The sequence below is a fragment of the Microcaecilia unicolor genome, chromosome 7, assembly GCF_901765095.1.
Source record: "Microcaecilia unicolor chromosome 7, aMicUni1.1, whole genome shotgun sequence".
Taxonomy (NCBI): Eukaryota; Metazoa; Chordata; class Amphibia; order Gymnophiona; family Siphonopidae; genus Microcaecilia; species Microcaecilia unicolor.
Genome location: NC_044037.1, coordinates 69,542,115 through 69,568,484, shown reverse-complemented (window position 1 = coordinate 69,568,484; position 26,370 = coordinate 69,542,115). Strand labels below are relative to the sequence as shown.

General features: G+C 40.6%; 1 protein-coding gene across 1 annotated transcript in view; it reads left to right on the top strand.

Annotated features, from left to right (window-relative positions):
* The window catches only part of GABRA3 (gamma-aminobutyric acid type A receptor alpha3 subunit), a 315,485-nt gene that overhangs the window by 265,962 nt on the left and 23,153 nt on the right, over positions 1-26,370 (top strand). The window contains exons 7-8 of the mRNA XM_030210739.1: positions 1,955-2,107; positions 5,982-6,193. Coding sequence (XP_030066599.1) covers positions 1,955-2,107; positions 5,982-6,193 — 365 coding nt within the window. The remainder of the gene's footprint in view (positions 1-1,954; positions 2,108-5,981; positions 6,194-26,370) is intronic.

The window sequence follows — 26,370 nt, the reverse complement described above, 5'->3', positions numbered from 1 at the left end:
ATTCGCTACGTGCATCCGAAAATAGAAAATACTTTCCAGATGCGTGTAGCAGAGGCACGCCAAAAATGAAATTACCGCACGAGGCATGCGGTAGTCGGGCGGTAAGTTCATTTTGGAGCATGCTGGGCTTGCATAGAGCCTAACGTGGCATAGTAAAAGGGACACTGAGTTTCCAAGGAAGCATGAGGAAACCATTACTGTGATAAATTATGGACATTCCTGGAACAGAGAAGAGAGTTGAGAGGGTGAGTAAAATCATGAATGACAAAGATTTATACCAATTTTTTTTCCTACTGGTGGCTAATAATTCATGTTTATCTGAACTACCCCTCCCCCCTTTTACAAAGCTGAGTGGGAATGCCGGCATAGCCCTTTCACTTTGAATGGGCTGTGTCAGCATTACCAGACCAGCAGCCAAATGATGGGGGGGGGGCTAATTTGTAAACACTTGGTTTGACACTGACTATGATAAATTCTCTCACTGTCCCCATCTCCAAGTTCAAATGGTGTTTGAATTTTAATTCTAATGAGTTGGTCAGTCCCTACTTTTTCCTTTCAAAGCTTAGATTTATCCAGCTCATTTGGTAGGGGAATTGGTAAGACTTCTTTTGAACCAATCAACTGTTTAGTCTTTGGATAGCAATCTCATAACAAGCAACTGGATATTGGTTGAATATTATAATCACTTACTTTGGCTTTAAGAATGTGATTTTGTGTTGGGTTTTTGCTCTTATAGCTTTCAGTGAACATTACATGCAGTCCTGATTTCAGTTTAGCCATTGCGTTACAATTAGTTCTGTTCTGCGTTTATAATTTATACTAGCTAGATAATTAGTTGGGGTTCTGATGAACTCTGAATTCAGTTGGAACCAGTTTGTTCATTTAACATTGGCACTCGAACCACAACTTCACCAGGTCAATCCAAGCACTCCATAAAGGACAACACTGCAACTTACTAGATGTTAGCAAGAGACTGGCCACATATTTGTTGAATATCACAAGTAATAAATCACAATCCAATTACCCTATAATACTTCCCTTCACCAACCCAGCCCAGCTAGTTGGTAACAAACTAACCATATATAAGTCAACCCAAAACTCTCTCAACAGTATTAATAAAAAATACCCAGCCCACAGTGTTGCAGAGTGAACCTCCATTTGTGATGGTGAAACACCTGAGGGCTCTCTCACGAACCATTATTCCCCACCCAATGTGCATTGCCCAATTTTCTTGTAAACCAAGCTTTCCTCTGCCCTAGCTGTGACCATGAAACGAGACCTCCTTTCACTCCAACCCCACTCAAACTGAATCTCTTATCTCCACACAACCTGAAAACCAGGCAACAAAAAAACAAAAACAAATAAACACTAAAGAAACAGGAGGAGATAGGGCAGAGCAGGGCAAACTGTTCCCCACTGTACACTGCTCCAACCACCATACAACAGATGCTCTCCTGTCTGAATTTAACTACAACATAACCAAATGACATTCCGCCCACACCTTCAGTCATAAAATTATATGTTAAACTCTTTCAGCACAGTTAACCCTTTTTGAACCTCCAGAAACCGATTCACTTAAATGACATGTATTCTTGTTATTCCAATGGCATGAATATTCATCAACTTTCACACTTTTTACCCTTCCTCCAGGCCCTAATACCTTTCTGCTCCATTTTTTGGGGCTCAGCCATATTATATGTTCCCATTAACCTAGGGGGTACTCTTATCCTAAGAGAAGGTGATGCACAATTGAAAGCATATAGACTTATAAACGTAAGTCTATGTGCTTTGAAATTGAGCACCCTAGTCTGTAGAATCAATGAGGTGCAGGTGAATGAGTAGTTGAAGAGAGGGTTTTTAGAGAGACAGAAAATCTATACTAGCAAAACACATCCCTGTCCTTTTTCCTGATAATGAAAGTCTTTCTGCTCTCCTATAATCTTCATCTCTCTAGGGGAGTACATTGTCATGACCACACACTTCCATTTGAAGCGGAAGATTGGATACTTTGTGATCCAGACATATCTGCCCTGTATCATGACAGTCATCCTCTCCCAGGTTTCCTTTTGGCTTAACCGTGAGTCTGTTCCTGCCCGAACTGTTTTTGGTGAGTAGGGACAAATACAGGTGGGTTGATGGAAGGAGGATATTTCTTTCTTTTGAAGAATGATGCTTTTTCCACTTATGACAAATTATGAAGGTGCTTAATTGTATTTTTTCATACAGCTATTTCACAACAAGGACAGGAGTCATTCTTCCTTTAATTGTGGCACTATTAACTACAGTTGGATATTTGTTAAACAAGTAATGAAAACATACAATATGCTATTTTATTTTGCACATTTTAGTATGTCTAGCTTCCTTATGCAGAAATATGTGCACATTTTCCATGACTTGGGAACTGATAGAAAAGTCAACAACAAAAAAATGAAGCATGCTGTATAACGTGCCTTGGCCCCTTCCTCCCATCATAAGAATGAATATCTCCCCCCCTCAAAACCTAAAAAATCTTTGGTGGTCCGGTACACCTCTGCCAACCTCCCCCCCCCCCCTAAAAAATGTAAAAGAATCCCCAGTGGTCTGATGATTCCCCTTCCATGTGGTGGGCCCCCATCCTGACCCAACACAGTGGACCCTTAGATAGGGGCCAGGTCATGTGATGCCCGATGGTCTGGGCAAGGTCAGGCCTGATCCAACTCCCTAGTCACCACTGGCCCTGGTGGTCTAGTAGAATCCCACCCCTTCCTCTACTATAGGAGGCAAGGGGGATTCCTACTTCCTCCTGCCTCTGGGCCTACCCTCTTCAAAATGGTGGTGCCCCACCCATGCCCAGTGCATCCCAAAATGCATCAGGCAGAGGGGAGAGGCACCACCACTTTGAAGAGGGCGGGCCCAGAGGCCGAAGGGAGTAGGCATCCATCCTGCCTCTTATGGCAAGGTATGTTTAGGGGTTTGGGGTGGGATTCCACTAGACCACTAGGTCCAGTGGAAGCTAGGGAGCATGGCCTGGCCTAGGATCTGCTGGGTCAGGGAGGGGTCCACTGGACCATCAGGGATTTTTTTTAGGTTTCAGGGGGTGGGGAGGGGTCCATTGGACCACTGTTTATTTTTTAAAGGTTTATGGGATGAGGAGGCTTGGGTACACCTTTGGCGAAGCCTGTCCATTGCAGAGTAGTCGGGTTGGTGGAAGAGAAGGGGTGTTGCTAGATATCTCTTCTGTGAACCAATCCTCAAGGCTGCCCTAGACTTGGCGTTATTTTTTCCGATGCTAAACACACGTGGTGCTTTTTTTTTTGTTTAAGCATTGCTTCCGGGTACTAAATGACTGTGTTTAAAAATGGTCTGCGCTAATAGTTTCAGTGCTGGCACTGAAACCATTAGAGCATTCTGTGCACTCTAATGCTGGTGCTAGGTTCGGAGCATCAGCCCACAGGTTCAGCAGAACCTTTTGTAAGACAATCCAGAAATATGAACATCACAATCTGGATGTAACAATACAAAATGGGGCATGTATTTGAATCCTTAAATCTTCTAACAGCTTTTCTGCATAATCAGGCTTACAAGAATGAATGCAAGTATTAAATCGGGGTGTGATACTCTGTTTATATGAAAACATCACACTGATGCATTCAACATGTGAATAAAAGAAAGTGCTAAGAAAAAGCTGCAGGATAAGACTTTTTTTTTTTAATGTACACCTTTTGTTTCAAGAAGGAAAAGAAAAAGAAAGTACTCTCGTTTAGAAAAAAGAAGGAATCCTGCTTCCCAAGGAGTATGCATAGCAGCTGAATTAAGACAGGCAAATTGCCATAGTCTAGCTACTACTGTGACTCTAGAGGTCAACTTTGAAAAGTCATTTACCTGTGAAAAAGGACATTTTGAAACTGAAGTAATTTTATCTACATTTAGAGGAAGCAAGATCCTGAGTAGTTTTGCATTTTCAAAACTGTGTGCTCTTTTTGGTACAAATACTACACATGGAAAAAGCAGGTGCAGAACTTTATGGATACTTTTCTTTGGGGAATTGTCAAAGGGTATACTGCATGCTTGTCTTTTGTTTCTTTTGCTAACTGCTACAAAATCAATGTCAAACTTTGCACTTGCGCACACAACTTTGAAAACTGTCCCTGCAGGTGACAATTCAGTATAGTGTGCCAAATGATAGACACTAAAATGCATACAAAATGCTGGACAGTAAACATTATTCTATAATGTACTCAGATGCCATTATAGAAAAATAGATAAGTCAGCATTTCTGTGCCAGTGTTTAGGCACGCACACTTAAGCCTGGTATATGGCAGGTGTAAATGTGCATGCCTAAATGTTGCACTTTAGCACATAACTTACAAGTTATATGTGTAAATATGGGACCCACTCATGCCCTGCTCATGTCCCACCCATGTATATACCTCTTGCATATATTAGGAGAAATAGAGTTTAGTGGATCTAGCTGGGAACAGCAGGAATGAAATGTAACCTCAAACTAGAGGAAACCAAATTTATTAGAGAAGCCAACATGGCCTGTGTTTTGGCTGATTGCCTGCGTCAGGGGTCTGCAAATAGATAGAGTACAAAAAAATAAAAACATAATTTCAATAAACATGAGTATAAAAATGTTAAAAATATATAAAAGTATAAATAAATATAAACATCAATGTATCAATCACAGATACTGTATTGTAGTAGCTTCCTTGACAATTCAGTCAGGTGACATCCAAATGCTAAACTATTGAAAATACATAAAAATCAAAACATAAATACAAATCCAAAACAAATATTTAAGAAAAACCGATATAAACTGAATTAAAATGATCAATGAAAATGTCCATGTCTCACAATATTATATGGGGTTTAAACAAATGTTATCTAAGCATGAATAGCAACACGTGAACATACAAAATAAGTACAAATCAGCAAGCCTGAGAGAATCCCTCAGCATATGTTATAGAATATAAATATCATTGAATTACATGAGAACAATAACTATTATCATTAGAACATCTTTCAAATATCAAACATATAAACGGCGAGTGACCGTACTCACTCGCAAATGCGCAGTAGAGACTTCCCTCTCTGCCCCGCCCCCACATCAATACGTGATGACGGGGGCGGGACAGAGAGGGAAGTCTCTACTGGCATGCTGCAGACGTCGGAACCGCTCCCCCTCCCCCGGAATCGCCGCCGCTCCTCCATCTGGCCCGAGCACTGTGAATTTACATCACCACGCAGCAGCAGGCACATCAGCAAAGCTGCCGTTGGGCTTCCTTCTCGCCTTTGTCCCGCCCTCGCCGACGTTATGTCACACGAGGGCGGGACACAGGCAGAGAAGGAAGCCCGCCCTGACGGCAGCTTTGCTGATGTGCCTGCTGCTGCGTGCTGATGTAAGTTTACAGTGCTGCTTGGGCCGGGTGGAGGGGCGGCGACTCCGGGGGAGGCGGGGCGGGGCGGTGCGGACCTCAGGGGGAGGGGCTCGGAACCCCCCCATTCCAAAAGTAGCCCGTTTTCATGGGCTCAACGGCTAGTACAAAGATATTCTTAATAAGTCCAATTAAAAAAGCATATTGTTTATTAAAACTATGTTTTTATTTTTTTGTATTCTATCTTTGTGCAGACCCCTGATGCAGGCAATCAGCCGAAACACGGGTCATATCAGATCCTCTAATAAATTTGACTCTCTCTAGTTTGAAGTTACGTTTCATTCTTGCTGTTCCCATCTGGGCCCACTACACTCTATTTCTCTTGCTGTTTGGTCTGTGTTGCTGTTTTCCTCTGGCTTGTTCACCTTGCAGATATTCACCATGTGCTTTGCATGTGCAATTTGCAGAATAGCATTTACTACACATATATGTGCTAGTATTCTGTAATCTTGGCACTTACATTTAGGCACTAAGATTATAGAATGAGGTGGATAAAGTAAAATGCTAACATTGGTGCACTTTAACTGTGCTTTCTTTGATCTTTTATTTTTTTTGCTTTGACAGGTGTTACCACTGTCCTCACTATGACTACACTGAGTATCAGCGCTAGAAACTCCTTACCAAAAGTGGCGTACGCGACGGCCATGGACTGGTTCATAGCCGTCTGTTATGCCTTTGTGTTTTCTGCGCTGATTGAATTTGCCACTGTTAACTATTTTACAAAACGAAGTTGGGCCTGGGAAGGCAAAAGGATGTTAGAGGGACAGGAAATGAAGGTAAGATACCACTGGAGATTGGTGAAAGGGAAATGCAACATGAGAGAGCTGAATTGAGACCAGGAGTGGGTAACATACAGCCCTGCAGTCTTCTAGAGGCTGGATGCTACATACTGGGGTCATCAATTTAGGTCTCAACTGGGGCAGTTCCCAGATTGTTTTATCAATGTACATACTGCCACACTGCTTAATTTCAGGCAAATAAGAAAATAATGCATTTGCTTTTCATGTTAATTACTGGCTTTCCATAGTCATTTTTAGGTAAAACCTTTATCATATTGTATATGTGCCTTGTAATAGGATATGTGCCTTGTAATGTTTATTAAGCTTAATATACTGTTTAAACTATATGGTACAAAGTAGTTTACATCATGATAAACAGTACCATTAACAGAATGCCAATCATCAATAGGAAAGCCTAACCCAAACAGAAGATCTCATTCAACCCCATACATACTTCTTATTCAAATCAATTAAAAGATTAAAATACATCACTCAAAGTTGTTACAACATTATTATTTGCAGAACCCCAACAGTGTAGCCATTATTCCTCCTCCTCTGAGAAACTCTGCATACAGTATCTACTGTATTTCATGAATAAAACTCTGCCTTCAACCCTCTCATTCATCATCATACTGCCAATCTTATATTTCATAATGCTAATCAATTGTATCAAATCCATAATATTTTTCATTGATTTTAACAATACCATTTTGGCACTGATACCAGAGAATATCAGAATAAAGCCATAATAAATGTTCCAACAACTACTGTCCAAGAGTAATCCCATAATCCATAGGATGACACACATAACATTTTGGTAAGGATTAGAATGATTGAAGTTTTCAAAAAATCAATTTAAAGCAACAGTGGTGACCACAACAAAAATGGTATGGGATTTGTATTGCAAGACGTACAAGGAGAGACTTACTGACCTGAATGTGTATACACTGGAGGAAAGAAGAAACAGGGGTGATATGTATTAATCCACAAACAAACCTTTTCCAGCTATGGGAAGGCATTAGAACTAGAGGATGTGAATTGAGGTTGAAAGGGGGCAGACTCAGGAATAATGTCAGAAAATATTTTTTCATGGAGACAGTGGTAGATACCTGGAATTCCCTCCCACGGGAGGTGGTGAAGATGAAAACAGTAACGGAATTTAAAAATGCATGGGATAAACACAAAGGAACCCTAATGGATCCAAAGAAGCTTAGTGGAGATTAGGAAGCAACACTGGTAATTGGGAAGCAAAGCTAGTGCTAGGCAAACTTCTACGATCTCTACTCTGATCATAGCTGAACGGATTCAGCTTCAGAAGTTAGAGATCAAGGCCATTGCTGGGCAGACTTCTACGGTCTGTGCCTTGATCATGGCTGAATGGATGGGCTGGAGTGGAGCTTTTGAGGGGCTTGGATGTTAACTTCAGAAATGTTAGAACAAGGACAGTGCTGGACAGACTTCTATGGTCTATGCCCTGAAAATGGCAAGGACAAATCAATATCAGGTATTCATATGAATTATCATATGAATATGTCATATTGATTTGTCCTTGCCATTTGTCCTAGCTTGTGCTGTTTCAAAGTTCCATAGGTTTAGGAAGTCCATTATACTTCTAGTATTGGTGTTGACTTCTAGTATTGGTGATATGAATTATCAATATCACCAATACTAGAAGTCAACACCAATACTAGAAGTCTAATGGACTTCCTAAACCAATGGAACTTTGAAACAGCACAAGCTATAGCATCCCAAACAAAAGGCAACACATTAGACATACTAGCCCACAGGTTCTCAACCAACAATAACCACATGTTAGAAAACAATAACTGGGAAGAGGTAATATAGTCAGACCACAGAAAACTCATATTTACAATACAATGGAAAGAGAACAGCAAGAACAGAAAATCAAGCCTACCACACACTTTCACAACCAGAGGAAAGGTGGACAATCAAACCTGCTAGACAACAGCAGTGAACGAACATAACAATATACCACCCAACAACATACACTTCATGAGAAATTGGGATAAAGCAAGCGAAAACACACTGAACAGAATAGCACCACTCAAAATGAAAACAAAAAATAAAAAACAACCACATCTCTGGTTTAATGACGAGCCATTACAAATGAAATTAACTATGTAGGAAATTAGAAAAATAATGGACCAAAAGCAAAACAGAAATAAACAAAACCATATGGAGGAAAGCAATAAGAACATAGAACCACAAAATAAAAAGAAGCAGAATACTACAGCACGTATGCGAACCCTGATCAGATTAATATGAAAAAATATTCAAACTTATGAATAGTTTATCAAAAACCCAAGCATCAACTGAAACACCACCAACTGCAAATGAGCTTATACAATACTTCAAACAAAAAAACAGTAAAGACAGGAACAAATCTTGCGAAAACAAACATCCATCATAGACTTCTTACACGAAGGCAAAAACAGCGATGGCTACATCACAGCAGACAGAATCTGGTCTGCCTTTAAACCACCCAAAACCAAAACAGTTAAGACATTATTGACAAAATATGCACATGCAAACTCTGTGCTAGATAACTGCTCCAACTATATGATGAAAGATCCACTAGACTGGTTCATCGAATGTCTCATTGAACACATCACATACATGTTTTCGAATGGACAGTTCCCATCTGATAAGGTGACATTATACTTACTCCAATCCATAAAAACACCACTAATTAAATCTGTGATATCACAAACTACAGACTAGTAGGTTCAATACCACTGCTGACCAAAACGATGGAGGGTTTGGAAGCACAAAAATTAATGGAATACCTGACACAATTTTCAATCCTTCACAAATCTCAATCAGGTTTCAGACCACAACACAAAGCAGAGATGGTTATAACCACTCTGATAGCAAAGTTCAGAAGTCTAATATACCAAAGACAGAAAATTGTACTACTACAATTTGATACGTCAAGTGTGTTCGACCCAGTAGATCACACAGTACTAATGGCTCTACTCGACAATATGGGAATCAGCGTTGCAGTGGCAACATGGTTCACTGGTTTCTTAAGGACCAGATCCTACATTGTAAAGATGTATAAGCAGCTATCAGCCTCTTGGACCTCAGAAGGCAGGGTACCATAGGGCTCTCCAATATCACCTATACTGTTCAATGTTATGATGGCTCCACTCAGCAAAAGAATGGAATTAATGGGTTTTAACCCATTCATGTATGCAGATGATGTCACTATCTACATACCTTTTAACCATAGCATCACAGAAATACTAGACAAGGTTAAAAAAGGTCTGGACTTTATGGAAAACTGGGCCACAATCTTCAAACTCAAGCTAAACAGAGACAAAACCAAATTAATAAGCCTGATAGCCATGCTAGCAAAAATAATTCAAAAACAAGAGCAGGATCGCTGGAAAGTTTGCACGTATAAGTAACACCACTTACACATGCTTTAGCAGGTTTTAGAAATATGGACATCTGCAAAGAAGTATATCATTTTGTTCTTTTAGCATGAGGATTTATACCAACTGAAACTGGTGCAAATCTTGGTGTGTAATTTAGGGAAAGGAAAAGGGAAATGGGACTTGATATACCACCTTTCTGAGGTTTTTGCAACTACATTCAAAGTGGTTTACATATATTCAGGTACTTATTTTGTACCAGGGGCAATGGAGGGTTAAGTGACTTGCCCAGAGTCACAAGCATAGATCCCCAGTATTCAGTAATACTGCATACATTTTTAGTGAACACCCATGCATCTCCCATAGCCACACCCCCTTTTGTATAGTATAAGATTTGTGAGATTTTTATAGAATAGTAATTAGCAAGATGTGTGCAGAAATCCAAATTATTGCCAATTCATGCCCATTTTTTAGCACCCAATTATTTGTGCTAATTAGCTAGTTAGCCAATTTAGTTGCATGCATATCTCAGGATAGTGCACAATTTTAGTTGCATGCCACGTATAGAATCTGGAAATAATGTGCTGCTTTAAAAATAGCATATATCAGGTATGCACAGTGCATACTCTTAAACTTTGTGTGAAAAATCAAACAAAAAAAGAAACTTGAAAATGGAAATTTTCTTGTGTCTGTCCCTAACAAAAATATTATGGTCTACAATGTGAAAAACAACTGTAAGATCTAAAGATACAATATCACAATCCTTATCTTTATCTGAACTTTTTTTAAGATCATCTACTAGTGCAGGAAGGGTTTCAGTACTATAACCAATTTAAAACAATTCCAGTTCGGTGAGAAATATGTTTCCATCCTTTTAACACAGTCACTCTCCCACACACTCTCTCAAACATACACACTCCGAGGAAAACCTTGCTAGCACCTGTTTCCTTTAAAACAGAAACGGGCCTTTTTTACTAGTCTTTAATATTTTTTGCCCAGATTTTTGCAAGTATTAAGTTAGATGATGTGAAAGCCATGTGATGTAAGAATTGAAGTTTTCAATTCTTACATCACATGGCTTTCACATCATCTAACTTAATAACATAGTAGAGGATGGCAATTTAAAAACCTGCATGGTCCATCCAGTCTATCGACCAAGACAACTCCTAGTATATGATAACATATGTATACTTGATTTTGAGCTCTCCTTGCCATTTTCAGGACAGAAACCATAGAAGTCTACCTGCCACTGGCTTCAGTCCAAACATATCTAACTAGCCTTGATTGGGACACAGACTGTAGAAGTCTGCCCAGCACTGAAAACTAAGGAGATTTTTTATTTAACTTTACAATTCTCAACCCTTCTGGTGCAATATTTTCTTCTGCTTTCTTACTTTGTCTTCTTCTGGGCCAGTAAGGCCAAAAATGACATCTTTGTTCATAATTTCTAACAATCATGGTATAATCAAATCTTTCCTAGGTTTCATCCTATGCAACACCTTAACCCTAGTGGAATTAATAATCCATCTTTTTAAAGCAAAAGTGTGATATGGCCAAATGTTCAGGAGATTCAAAATTACCCATCTCCAAATGAGGTTGGGTAGAGCAACTTAAACTCAGGGATGGGGTGGGGGGGGGGGGGGGGAAGAAGCAATGTGGACCATTTTTATAGAGGAGATGGCACTTCCATCCACAGAGATAGAGGACCTGGATAGAAATCTGGCCAAAGATATTGAAAGGGTCAGAATTACCAGATGTGGATTGGAGCATTTCAACTGCAGAATCTATAAGTAGAGAGATGGTGAAGACTTTTTTTTTTCAGATATGGTAGGGAAATGGAATCACCAAACTACTGCAATGGGAAGGATATTTCCTATGAAGAAAATCACAGAAATGTTTAAAAAGTAGGGAAGAGATGTAGGTCAACCAAGGAACTAGAGGTTGATTGCAGTAGATTTATTGAATATTAAAATACATGCCGACTCGGGGGGGGGGGGGGGCGCTAGCGAACGCGAATAAGATGGCTGCCTAACTACGTGTCTCCCATTTGGGAACTCAGAATCCTGCAGGTTGCCGGCTTATTCAGAGGAAATTTTAAATCTAAACGGAATTATCCGTACCAAGAAAGGATGCCGGTAAAACCTCCAAAGTCAGATGTCAAACATTTACAGTCACCTGCTTAAAAAAAGCTTAGACAAGATCCAGTCAGCACAGTGGCTATGGTGATGGCGGCAGAGGTAGATCCAGAGGATATTTCTCTTCAAACAATAATGAGAGAACTATTATCACATCAGGGACTTTTACAGGACTCAAATTACTCTCTCAATCAGCTAAGAGAGGAGGTAGGGGAGATCAAAGCACAGCTCTCACAAACACAGTCCCCAATAGATTCCTTATCTTCATGCTGTGAGGCTAACACACAGAAGATAGCTTCACTGAGGAAAACAGTGAGAGAAATCATTATTTTGAAAAGGAGCTGGAGAATTTAAATAACAGAGCCAGATTTAGTAATATCCGGGTTCTTGGGATCCGTGAAGGTGCTGAAGGGTTAGATCCTATTGCTTATATTCAGAATCTGCTCCCTGCTTTACTTGACATCTGTTTTGATGCACCATTGATATTGAGAGAGCTCACAGAGTACCTCCTGGTAAACCCGTGAAGCAAGCTTTGCCTCGGCCGATGGTTGTTAAGATTCTTCGATATCCTCAGGCTCTTCTGATTCTACAAAAGGCAAAGTTAAAGTACCCACTTTTTCATGATGGCTCAAAAATTTTAATTTTCCCAGATACTACTACTACTACTTAACATTTATAAAGCGCTACTAGGGTTACACAGCGCTGTACAATTTAACACAGAGGACCGTCCCTGCTCGAAGGAGCTTACAATCTAAAGGACAAAAAAAGTGCAGTCAATCAAATTGGGGCAGTCTAGATTTCCTGAATAGATGTATAATGGTTAGGTGCTGAAAGCGACATTGAAGAGGTGGGCTTTGAGCAAGGATTTGAAGATGGGCAGGGAGGGGGCTTGGCGCATGGGCTCAGGGAGTTTATTCCAAGTATAGGGTTAAGCGAGGCAGGAAGGGCGGAGCCTGGAGTTGGCGGTGGTGGAGAAGGGTACTGAGAGGAGGGATTTGTCCTGTGAGCGGAGGTTCCGGGTAGGAGCGTAAGGGGAGATGAGGGTAGAGACGTAATGAGGGGCTGCAGATTGAGTGCATTTGTAGGTTAATAAGAGAAGCTTGAATTGTATGTGGTACCTGATCGTAAGCCAGTGAAGTGACTTGAGGAGAGGGGCGATATGAGCATATCGGTCTAGGTGGAAGATAAGACACGCAGCAGAGTTCTGAACGGATTGAAAGGGGAATAGATGGTTACGTGGGAGGCCAGTGAGGAGTAGGTTGCAGTAGTCAAGGTGAGAGGTAATGAGAGAGTGGAAGAGAGTACGGGTGGTGTGCTCAGAGAGGAAAGACCACAGTGCAGAGGAGAAAGCAATTTCTTCAGCAGAGAGATCCTTTGAAATCTTTGGGTGCACAATTTGGTCTGTTAAATCCGAATGAGAGTAACTATACACAACAACACACGTACCTTTCAAGATCCAGATGCTCTTAAGTAATTTTTGGACATGATCTGATCAGTATGATTCTTCTCACATATAATATAGCTCTCAAATGGTAGCTATGTTATTAATGTCACCTTGTCCATTATATTGTTTAGCACAGGCATGTCCTGAATTGCAATTGATCTACTTCTGGTAACTATATTGTGAATTAAAGTGCCTTTATGTCCTCTGTTTAATGTTATTATATGCTGCAACCTGCTCAGTTTCTTATACATTTAATGGCGCTATTGTTATATTTAGCCTTGTTAGACCCATTCATGATACTGTCAACATTTGATATTTTTCCAACTTTTGGACTTTTTACTATTTCTTTGTTTTTAGTCAGAGGGTATCTTGATTACTTAAAGTCTCACAAACAGTTTGTGTATATTAAATACTGCATAGGAAATGTTGTAAAGTTGTTTATACACGTGCTTGTCTTCACTTTGTTTTATGAGAATTGTTTCTATTAATATTAAGGGTTTAAACAGCCCAATTAAAAGGAAAACATTGTTACTGTATCTTTCTCATTTGAAAGCTGATATAGCCTTTATTCAGAAGACCCATCTGCAAGCAGCAGATATAAAACACCTTTCTGATAAAAAAAATATATGCTTGCAGGTCATTCTCCAGCTTTAAATAAAAATAATTGATGATATTACTTATAATTTTCTGTCTATGCTCCAAATAAAGACTCTCCATATTTCTTTCTTCTCCTGGCATTGGAAATTAACAATTCTCATAATACAAATGTAATTTTGGGTGGGGATTTCAATCAAATGTTAGATCAGCAGCTAGGCAGAAAGTCAAATTATATGTATCACCAAACCAAGTCTCCCCAAGCTCTTGTCTCTTTAAAAAATACTCTTGGATTGGTAGATATTTGAAGATTATTTCACCCACCAGAAAAGGATTTTACCTTTTTTCTAACCCCCATCTTAGCCATACCAGAATAGATTACTTTTTAATTTCAAAGTCCCTTATTCCTTTTATTACTGAAACTTATATTCATGGCACTCATATCTCAGAGCATTCTGCTGTTTCTGGTAATGTTTCAGGAGTCACCTCACCATAAGTACATAAGTACATAAGCATTGCCATACTGGGGAAGACCAAAGGTCCATCAAGTCCAGCATCCTGTTTCCAACAGTGGCCAATCCAGGTCACAAATACCTGGCAAGATCCCAAAAAAGTGCAAAACATTTTATACCAAATAAGGGCTTTTCCTGGAGATTTGATGCTGCTCTGCTTAAAGATGAATCCTTTCTTTCTTTACTAAAACAATCCTCTACGGATTATTTTAATAATAATAACCTTACTGATTATCCTATAAATATCTGGTGGGATGCTTATAAGGCTACTATATGTGGAGTTATAATCAATTATGTTGCAGGAATCACTAAAAAGAAAAGGAAAGAGCTGGATGATCTTTAACAGAGCATTAAATCTCTGGAAAATGCTTACTTGTATTTGTAAGATTGTAAATTTTATCAGGAATTGCTTAAAACTAAGTATAATTTTATTTTTATTTTTTGTATTTATTTAAATTTTCCAATATATCACCACATAAAGTGAATATGCAATCGGCATTATTTAACATTAGGAAACAAAAATGATAAGTATATATCTTTACAGCCCATTTGTCCACAAGTTAAAGAAATTTGATTCCAAGATTAAGGAAATTAAAAAAGAAAAAAAAAATACAAAAATTAATAATCAATAGATGCTTCCTCTGGTTCAGAACCCAGCCTGCTAAATTAGGGAAGGTTTACTATATTCACATCAACTCTTGCATCAATAAACTCTTTCAACTGTTTTGGATCTACAAACTGAAAATGTTTACCCTCAAGCATCACATTACAAAAACAAGGAAATCGCAAAACAAAATTTGCTCCCAATGCCACCACCCTGGGGCGAAGTTCCAAAAAGGCCCTTTGTCTCATCTGTGTAGGCCGTGAGAGATCTGGAAAGATACGGACCTTTGAGCCCAAAAACAGATGTTCTAAGTGTCTCAACGAAAGTCGTAGTACGGCATTCCTATCAGGCTCCAACGCAAAAGTGGCAAGCAGAGTTAACCTCTGAGTAACTATTTCTAATGAGCTTTCTAGGAATGAGGTAAGATTCATTCCCTCCCCTATTACGGGGGGGGGGGGGGGGGGGTTCCCACCTCCACTCCAGTACTCCCGATGTAATAAGCCCGTGTAATGGGAGGGAGTGAGTCCTTGTCCATTCCCAGGATGTCCACCAAATATTTTTTAACCATCTCCAAAGGAGAAATTAACGGCGATTTGGGAAAATTAAGAAACCTAAGGTTAAGTCTTTTAGTCTGATTTTCAAGGTATTCAAGTCGTTTATGTAGGAAATTATTGTCTTTAACCAAAGCTGTTTCTATAGATGCCATTTCTTGAATTTTGATATCCACACGTTCCAATTTCTGGGTTTGCTGTGCAGTCACTTGTGCTTGAAGCAGGACAGCCTCAGAAAGAACTTCAATATCAGAAGAATTCTGCTTTAAAGTAGTTTGCATAGAGGTTTGGATATTGTAAACCATGTCCCATAGTGACTCCAGCGTCACAATTGCTGGTCTAATCACTCCACTAGCCACAGGAGGAGATTGAGATAGACTATCAGCCCGAGCTAACTTGGAAACAATAGCTTGAGGCAATACCTTTGAAGCCTGTTGTAGTAATGTTGCCCGAAGTTGAGAATCTATCTCCGTTGCTGCAGTCACACCCTCAGACAGGACCAGCTGAACCACTTCGGCGTCTGTCTCTGTTTGAACAGCCAGCAACTCTCTTCCAGGCTGGGGAGGTGCAATTCGCTCCACAGGGCTCAAGGAAGCCCCGTTTCCACTCTCAATCGACTCCAAAGGGCCGAGAGCTGCAGTGGGGGTCAAAGTTCCCTGAGGACCCGGTTGCTGCCTGGGAAATTGCAGGGTTGTTTGTTTCATCGTCGAGGAGGTCACAGGAACTGAGGGAAATTCCTTTACCTTCCCCCTCCGCTTCCCCATGGTTAACGAGGCTACAGAGGCACAGGTGCGTCTATTCACAGCGCCATCTTGGAAATCTCTCGTACATCACTAAGTATAATTTTAACACAATTCTAAGTAAGGAAGCACAGGGGCATTTTCAAAAGAGAAGGGTGCCTATTTTCCGACACAAAATGGGAGATGGGCGTCCTTCTCTCAGGGTCACCCAAATCGACATAATTGAAAGCCGATTTTGGGCGTCCTCAGCTGCAGTCTGTCATGGGGACGACCAAAGTTAACGGGGGAGTGTTGGAAGCATAGCAAAGGTGAGACTGGGGCATGCATAAGAGATGGGTGTCCTCGGCCGATAATGGAAAAAACAAGGGCGTCCCTGACGAGCATTTGGTAGACTTGGTCCATTTTTTTTCACATCCAAGCCTCAAAAAGGTGCCCAAACTGACCAGATGACCACTGGAGAGAATCAGTGATGACCTTCCATTACTCCCCAGTCGTCACCAACCCCTTCCCACCCTAAAAAAAATACTTTTAACATTTTTTTTGCCGGCCTCAAATGTCATACCCAGCTCCATGACAGCAGTATGCAGGTCCCAGGAGCAATTTTAGTCGGTGCAGTGCACTTCAGGCAGGCGGACCCGGGCCCATCCCCCCTACCTGTTACACTTGTGGTGGTAAATGTGAGCCTTCCAAAACCCACCAGAAACCCAGTGTACACATATTTAGGTGCCCCCTTCACCCCTTAGGGCTATGGTAGTGGTGTACAGTTGTGGGGAGTGGGTTTTGGGGGGGTTTGGGGGGCTCAGCACACAAGGTAAGAGAGCTATGCACCTGGGAGCAATTTGTGAATTCCACTGCAGTGCCCCCTAGGGTGCCCGGTTGGTGTCCTGGCATGTCAGGGGGACCAGTGCACTATGAATGCTGGCTCCTCCCATGACCAAATGGCTTGGATTTGGTCGTTTTTGAGATCGGCATCCTCGGTTTCCATTATCGCCAAAAACTGGGGACAACCATCTCTAAGGTCGCCCATCTCAACATTTAGGTCGACCTTCTCTAAGGTCAATCTAAATGTTGAGATTTGGGAGTCCCCGACCGTATTATCGAAACGAAAGATGGACGCCCATCTTGTTTCGATAATAGCGATTTCTCCGCCCCTTCGCTAGGACGTCCTTAGAGATGGTCATCCCTGTTCGATTATGGCCCTCTATCCTGCTTATAATTGAAAGAGAAAAACGCCTATATTGTGACCCAAATCGGGAGATGGGGGTCTTTCTCCCGTGGGCGCCCAAATCAGTATAATCGAATGCCGATTTTGGGTGTTTCCAACTGCAATCCATCGCGGAAACGGGTAAAGTTGATGGGGGCGTGTCAGAGGCATAGTGAAGGCGGAACTGGGGCGTGGTTATCGGCCGAGGAGAGATGGGCGTCTTTAGCTGATAATTGAAAACAAAGCCGTTTTTTCCGCGATTTTGGGTCACTTTTTGTGGACCCTTTTTTTTCACGACCAAGTCCCAAAAAAGTGCCCCAGTTGACCAGATGATCACTGAAGGGAATCGAGGATGACCTCCCCGTACTCCCCTAGTGGTCACTAACCCCCTCCCACCAAAAAAAACCCACTTTAAACCTTTTTTTCCAGCCTCTATGCCAACCTCAAATGCCGTACCCACCTCCATGACAGCAGAATGTGTTCTATCCTGTGACAGCCTTTCCCAGGTTCTGATGTGGCTCTCGGGTGAGTGTGACACCTTTTCTGTTATGCGCACTGCAGAGTCACATCAGCAATGCATTGTGGTGGGTGTAGGTTATTGGGCTCTGTGATTCCAGTAGCTTGTGGCAAATGCTCATGATGTTGGTAGTTGATAGGCTCTACTCCCATGGTGTTTTCCCCCCTGCTTACTGGGTCAGAGTGTTCCCTGGTTTGTTTCCGGTAGTCCATGAGGTAGTGGCCATTTTTGTAAGCCAGTTTTAGATCCCTTTCACGTGTTAGCAATGTTACAGAACTTAGTTCTTACCTTGAATGTGGCTGAAAGAGGGCATTGTACAGCATTCTGCCAGCTCTGACCTACTGCTCATCTCAATACCAGGGAGACTCGTTGCCAGTGGGGCACAACCTCTGATCTGCAGTTAACTGTGAGTAAGCATGCTTATTCCAATAAAGGATGTTTTCGGAGAGATTAGTCTTCAGGTTTCAACTGGTGTGCCAATGTTATATAGCAGCAACAAGTCCTAGAGGCCTGCGTGTATGCAGGTCCTTGGAGCACTTTTAGTGGGTACCGCAGTGCACTTTAGCCAGGTGAACCCAGGACCATCCCCCTCTATCTGTAACACTTGTGCTGGTAAATGGGAGGTCTCCAAAACCCACTGTACCCACATGTAGGTGCCCCCTTCACCCCTAAGAGCTCTGGTAGTGTTGTACATTTGTGAGTAGTGGGTTTTGGGGGAGGGGTTGGGTGCTCAGCCCCCATGGTAAGGGAGCTATGCATGTGGGAGTGTTGTTTGAAGTCCACCGCACTGACCTCTAGGGTGCCCAGTTGGTGTCCTGGCATGTCAGGGGGGCGAGTGTACTACAAATCCTGGCCCCTCCCACGACCAAATGGCTCGGATTATGACGTTTTTGAGCTGGGCGTTTTTAGTTTCCATTATAGCTAAAAAAAAACAAACACCCAGCTGAAAAACATCCATTTTTTCAAAAATACGGTCTGTCCCGCCTCTTCACGTACCCGTTTTCGGACATAGACGCCCATGGAGATAGGCGTTCGTGTTCAATTATGCCCCTCCACGTCATCTATTTTTCTGCAAAAATCATTTTATTATACAGAACACAACAAAGCAGGACATATGCTTGCACAATACCTTAAGACTAAAGCAAACCACTCTAGGATCTCTCACATTACAGATGCTGATGGTATAGCACATTACACAGATTTAAAAATTGCTCAGCAATTTGTGGAATATTATCAGCAACTTTATAACTCTGAAATAACTCCTTCTGAATCACTTTATCAATCCTTTTTAAGTTACCTTGCTCATCCTTCTCTCTCCCCTGAACAAATATGATACAGGTCTATAAAATAATGAGTGGAGTTGAACGGGTAGATATGAAGCGACTGTTCACGCTTTCCAAAAATACCAGGACTAGGGGGCATGTGATGAAGTTACAATGTTGTAAATTTAAAACGAGTCGGAGAAAATATTTCTTCACTCAACGTGTAATTAAACTCTGGAAATTTGTTGCCAGAGAATGTGGTAAAGGCGGTTAGCTTAGCGGAATTTAAAAAAGGTTTGGACGTCTTCCTAAAGGAAAAGTCCATAGACCGTTATTAAATGGACTTGAGGAAAATCCACTGTTTCTGGGATAAGTAGTATAAAATGTTTTGTACATTTTTGGGATCTTGCTGGGTATTTGTGACCTGGATTGGCCACTGTTGGAAACAGGATGTTGGGCTCAATGGACCTTTGGTCTTTCCCAGTATGGCAATACTTATGTACTGTGTACTTAAATAGCATCTCTGGATGCCAATATTACACTGTCAGAAATATTAACTGCCATTAAGGAATTACCTAGAAATAAATCTCCTGGTAATGATGGTTTAACAGTTGAATTTTATAGTGCTCTGGCGACTGTCCTTAGTCCCAAACTTCTAGTTTTATATGAGCACATGATTCAACATAATGGAGAGATGGACTCGTTTTTGGAATCTAAAATTATAGTCATGCCTAAACCAGGGAGAGTTCCAGTCAATATTTCCAATTATCGTCCTATGTCTCTTATAAATGTGGATAATACGATTTATGCCAAAATATTAGCTAATCATTTACAAAACGTTTTACCATCTCTCATACATCGAGATCAAAATGGTTTTATAGTTGGAAGATTACCTTCAGATAATTCTAGGTTATTCTGGAACATACTTGTACATTCTATTGATAATGATTCCCCATTAATTGCATTATCTCTTGTTGCTGAGAAAGCATTTGATCGCATTGAATGGTCATATCTCTTTAAAGTTCTCTACTGGTTTGGGTTTAATAACCCTTTTTTGAATATGATCAAGCTTCTTTATGCTTCTCCCCAAGCATTCATTTATGCCAATGGCATTACTTCTTCGAAATGTTTCCTTATAAAAGGAACTAAGCAAGGTTGCCCTCTCTTTCTCCATTATTGTTTAATCTAGCTTTAGAGTTTCTTGCAATCTCTATACGTGCCAATCAAAATATACTAGGTGTTAAATTACGTGATGAATCATTTATGTTGTCCATTTATGTGGACGACATATTAATGTATGTAACTATTAATTATGTTCCCCACATCCTTAATAGCATTAATGCATTCTCAAATATTTCAGGGTACAAAGTCAACTGGTCAAAATCTGCTGTTATGCCACTTTCTAAATTTGTACTGAAGTCCAATGTTGCCCAGTATCCATTTACTTGGGAATCTAATAATCTAAATTATTTAGGTAATCTAAATTATTTAGGTATAAATAGCATCTCTCCAGAGGATACTCTAAAAATTAATGAATCTAATATCCTACAAGTTACTAATGATCTCTTAAATTCATGGACTAAGCTTGTCTTGGTGGGGTAAAGCTGAAGCTCTAAAAAATTTTTTTGTTACATTTGTACCCCACGCTTTCCCACTCATGGCAGGCTCAATGCGGCTTACATGGGGCAATGGAGGGTTAAGTGACTTGCCCAGAGTCACAAGGAGCTGCCTGTGCCTGAAGTGCGAATCAAACTCAGTTCCTCAGTTCCCCAGGACCAAAGTCCACCACCCTAACCACTAGGCCACTCCTCCACTCCAATGGTAATAGCACCGAAACTTAATTACATCTTTAGTATATTTTCTATATTATTTAAAGATTTGTTTTATACAAAACGTAATGTGTTAATTTCTAGATTTCTTTGGAAATTCTCCATGCCTCGTATTGCCATTAAAAAACTTCAGCTACCTAAAAGTCTCAGGGGCTTAAATATACCAGATGTTAAGTCTTACCATTTAGCCTTTCAAATATCTCAGGTCAAACAGTGGTACTTATCACCTTTTTCACATGATACTCCTAGAAAAAGAAAAAAATATTTCCTCTACCTCTGAGCTTACTTCCAACTATGAACAGATTTCGTTATGCTGCAGACCACTTGTTATTAAAGAATTCCTCACGTTCAATAAATTTTGTTTGTTCTCTTTTAAATTGTCAAACTCCATGGATCTTTCCATTTGGCATAACTCTATATTTCCAGTCAAAACATCTCCTAATCTTTGTAAAATATGGTTTTCTGCCAATATTTGGTCACAGGTTCATTTGTTGTCAGGCGTTAACATTATTCCTTTTCAGGATTTCTGCACCTGTTATAATATCCCTGATTCACATAGAACCTTTTGGGATCATCTGATTCAGCTTATTAATCATCTTTATCCTACGTCACTGGCTCGTCAATCTTCAACTTCAAGTTTCAACAGTTTATGTCAATCTCTCATGGTTCCAAAATCTGCATCAGCATTGTATAAACTCCGCAATTGTCTAAACTGAATATGTCTTCCACCCTAACTTCTGCCTGGGAAAAGGAACTAAATGTTTCACTTTCCAGTAAGGAATGGGAGTTCTTTTGGACAAAAAACATGCATTCTTTTCTATCAGCTGCTCTTTTACAATCCACTTATTATATTTTTCATAAATCCTATTGGATGCCTGCAAAGCTTGCTAAAATAAATCATAGTATATCAAATTTATGCTGGTCATGTCAATCTGCAATGGGATCCCTTGATCATATGCTTTTTCACTGTCATAATTTGCAACTGTATTGGAAATTGATTTGGGACATTTTTCAGAAGTTATTTGCTATTCCAGATGCTTCGTCTTTTAAAGTGTTAATCCTTAAAGCATCCACCCCTGGTTTGTCAGTTCCACTAAAACATGTAAAATTGTTTAATTTAATGATTTCACTTGCTCTTCACTTGATTGTTTTACATTGGAAAAATAATCTGCACATCTCATTTCATGAATGGTGGAATTTGCTTTGTTCATATAGAAGTTATGAGGAAATAGCTGCCATAAAATCTGATCATAATTTGTCCTTTCGTAAAATATGGAAATTGCTAGACAACTATGTTAAGTGATACATAAATATATGCATACACTGTTTTGCTTTATTTTCTGTTAACCTACTGCTATAATAGGTTTGCTTTTTTTTATTTCAATTTTTGAAAATGTTTGATGATTTATTGGATATACCATATGGTGCTTGTTCATTACTATTTTTGTATTATTCTAAAAACTTATAAATAAAGATTTTTAAAAAAATACATGCCGACTCGACATGGAACTGTGTTTTGGCAATCTAATTGCCTGCCTCAGGAGTCAAATATATCTAAAATAATACAAACATATATAACAGTTAAAAGTGTGAAGATGCATATATAAAATGTATTCAAATATAATAAAAACAGTTAAAAAGATGCATATATGTGCATAAATATATAACTGAGGTACACAAAAATGTAAAATAAATAAAGAATTAACTAAATACATACAATGCCTAAATAGAAGAGATGATGAACTAAGAGCCTTCTATAAATAAGATTACTGTTAACAGTGAAAACTATCAGAAATGCAGTGTTGAGAGGGCCAAGGAAAGATGTATATAAATAGACCAGTGTGAAGAATTGGGAACTAGCCTGTGTCTGTAAAGTTCACAAAAAGTCTGAAAGTCACTACAAAAAGAGAGATGATAATATAATAACTAAAGAAAAACAGACAATTCATAAAAGTTATTGATTGAAATAGTGAAAAAATGGGTAGTATATAGTGAGTAAATAGTGAAAGTGCTGTTCATTAATTAGGAATGAACACTCAAGTGAATAATGAAATGAAGGTACAGACAATTGCTTTCAGTGAAAATGTATACAGCACAAAACAACACAGAGATAAAGAACCAAAGCAACAATAAGGAAAACAGCTGTGTCAGAAAAAATGTGAAACGGATGACAAAAACGGATAATAAAGGATCACATTGGAAAAATGACTGAGGTACATCAACCACCAAAAGAAAAGATTCAAGAAGGAAGCACAAAAAAGCATTTATTACTAAAGATAATGCTTGGAGAGCTATGTCAGTGAAAAGGCAGGTATCCAGCAAGGAAGCACAAAGAAGCATTTATTACTAAAAATAATACTTTGAGAGCTGTGTCAGAGAAAAAGGCACACTGGAGTGCCGAAAACAAATTGTATGGAGACTGAATATAAAGAGACAAACAGAAGAACAGAATCCCTCACAAACACCAAAAACGTCCAACACAGAGAAGGTGATGAAAGGGACTGTAGGCTAGATGATGTCCAGCTTATCACAAGTTTATTGAAGTACTCTAAGGATTTTCTTATGTGATTTGAGAACGCAACCTGCTGTAACTGTTATATCCAGGTGTACTTTGATTGATGTTCATTTGCTAAACTAGGATTTTAGTAAGCTGAAAAAGGCCTCTGTGGCCGAAACATGATTCGTGTTGAGTCTTAGAGTACTTCAATAAACTTTTGATATTCTAGATATCATCTAGCCTACAGTCCTTATGTCAGTTTTGCTGTGTTGAACATGACTGAATATAAAAGTTAAAGCAGTGACCACTATACCCTGATTAAATGACAACTGCGTGAAACATTGGAAGAGAAAGACTTACCCTTAATGTGAAATAGTGATTCACAATGATACTCTCACACCAAAGCATGGGAAAGGTCCATGTAAACAGCATCACATCTTTTAAAGTGAGACATGCACGAAAATGAGGTAAAGAGTGAAAACATAAAAAAAGTTGAAAATGAGAGTAAGGATGAAGACGACACGCATACAGGTAAAGAGTAGTTACTTACCTGTAGCAGGTGTTCTCCGAAGACAGCAGGCTGGATATTCTCACAAGTAGGGCGACGTCACGTCGGCCCGGAGGATTTTTTAGCAAAATCTAAAAGTCTCTTCGAACAGCGTTCCATCGCACAAGCGATCACACTGCTTATGCGTGCTCACGTCTTCCCGCTCGCCACGCGGACATGCCCCTCAGTTGAATCCAAAAGATAAAAGAAATACAACTCCAAAGGGGAGGTGGGAGGGTTTGTGAGAATATCCAGCCTGCTGTCTTTGGAGAACACCTGCTACAGGTAAGTAACTACTCTTTCTCCGAAGACAAGCAGGCTGATATTTTCACAAGTGGGGTATCCCTAGCTCCCAGGCTCACGGAACACAATAAACAGTGGTCAATTGAGCCTCGCAACGGCGAGGACAGAACAAAAATTGACCTGAAAACAAGAAACATTTAAATGAGAGTGTAGCCTGGAACAGAATAAAAAAATGGGCCTAGGAGAGTGGAGTTGGATTCTAAACCCCAAACAGATTCTGCAGCACCGACTGCCCAAATCGACTGTCACGTTGGCTATCCTGCTGAAGGCCGTAGTGAGATGTGAATGTGTGGACTGATGACCACGTCGCAGCCTTGCAGATCTCTTCAATAGTGACTGATCTCAGATGAGCCACCGACGCAGCCATGGCTATAACAGAGTGAGCTGTGACATGGCCCTCTAGAGTCAGTCCAGCTTGGACATAAGTGAAGGAAATGCAATCTGCTAGCCAATTAGAAATGGTGCGTTTCCTGACAGCAACTCCCCTCTTGTTCGGAACAAAAGAAACAAACAACTGGGCGGACTGTCTGTGGGGGCTCGTCCGGTCCACATAAAAGGCTAGTGCTCTTTTGCAGTCCAAAGTGTGCAGCTTGCTTTTGCCAGGACTTGTATGAGGAGGGGGAAAGAATGTTGGCAAGACAATTGACTGGTTCAGGTGGAACTCCGATACCACCTTCGGTAAGAACTTTGGTAAGGCGCTTGAAGTACTAGAACCTGAAGCTCACTGACCCTACGAGCTGAAGTAACAGCCACCAAGAAAACGACCTTCCAGGTCAAGTATTTCAGATGGCAGAAATCCAGTGGTTCGAAAGGAGCTTTCATCAGCTGGGTGATAACGACATTGAGATTCCGTGACACTGGAGGAGGTTTGATAGGCGGCTTTGACAGAAGCAAACCTCTCAAGAAGCGGACAACTAAAGGCTGTCCAGAGATAGGCTGACCTTCTACACGATGATGATAAGCACTTATTGCACTAAGATGAACCCTTACAGAGTTGGTCTTGAGACCAGACTCAGACAGGTGTAGAAGGTACTCAAGCAAGGTCTGTGTAGGACAAGAGCGAGGATCTAGGGCCTTGCTGTCACACAGACGGCAAACCTCTTCCATTTAAAAGAATAACACCTCTTTGTGGAATCTTTTCTGGAAGCAAGCAAGACTCGGGAGACCCAAAGAGGGGAAATCTACACTCTCAACATCCAGGTCGCGAGAGCCAAGGATTAGAGGTTGGGATGTAGAATTGCCCCCTCGTTCTGCGTAATGAAAGTTGGAAAACATTCCAATCTCCAGGGTTCTTCGGAGGACAACTCCAGAAGAAGAGGGAACCATATCTGGCACGGCCAGAAGGGAGCAATCAGAATCATGGCTCCACGATCTTGCTTGAGTTTCAGCAAAGTCTTTCCCATCAGAGGTATGGGAGGATACGCATACAGAAGGCCTGTCCCCCAATGAAGGAGAAAGACATCCGATGCTAGCCTGCCGTGGGCCTGCAGTCTGGAACAGAACTGAGGGACTTTGTGATTGGACTGAGTGGCAAAAAGATCCACCGAGGGGGTGCCCCACTCTCAAAAAATCTTTCTGACAATAGTCATGTTCAATGACCACTCATGTGGCTGCATTATCCTGCTCAGCCTGTCGGCCAGACTATTGTTTACACCGGCTAGATAAATGGCTTGGAGAAACATGCTGTGTTGGCGAGCCCACAACCACATCTGCACGGCCTCCTGACACAGAGTGCGAGGTCCAGTACCCCCTTGCTTGTTGAGGTCGTACATCGCAACCTGATTGTCTGTTTGAATTAGAATAATTTGACTGGATAGCCGATCTCTGAAAGCCTTTAGAGCGTTCCAGATCACTCGTAACTCCAGGAGATTGATCTGACGACGCTATTCCTGAAGGAACCAAGCTCCTTGAGTATGAAGCCTAGCTACATGCGCTCCCCACCCCAGGAGGGATGTATCCATCGTCAGCACTTTTTGTGGCTGAGGAATTTGGAATGGACTCTCCAGAACCAAATTGGATCGAATTGTCCACCACTGA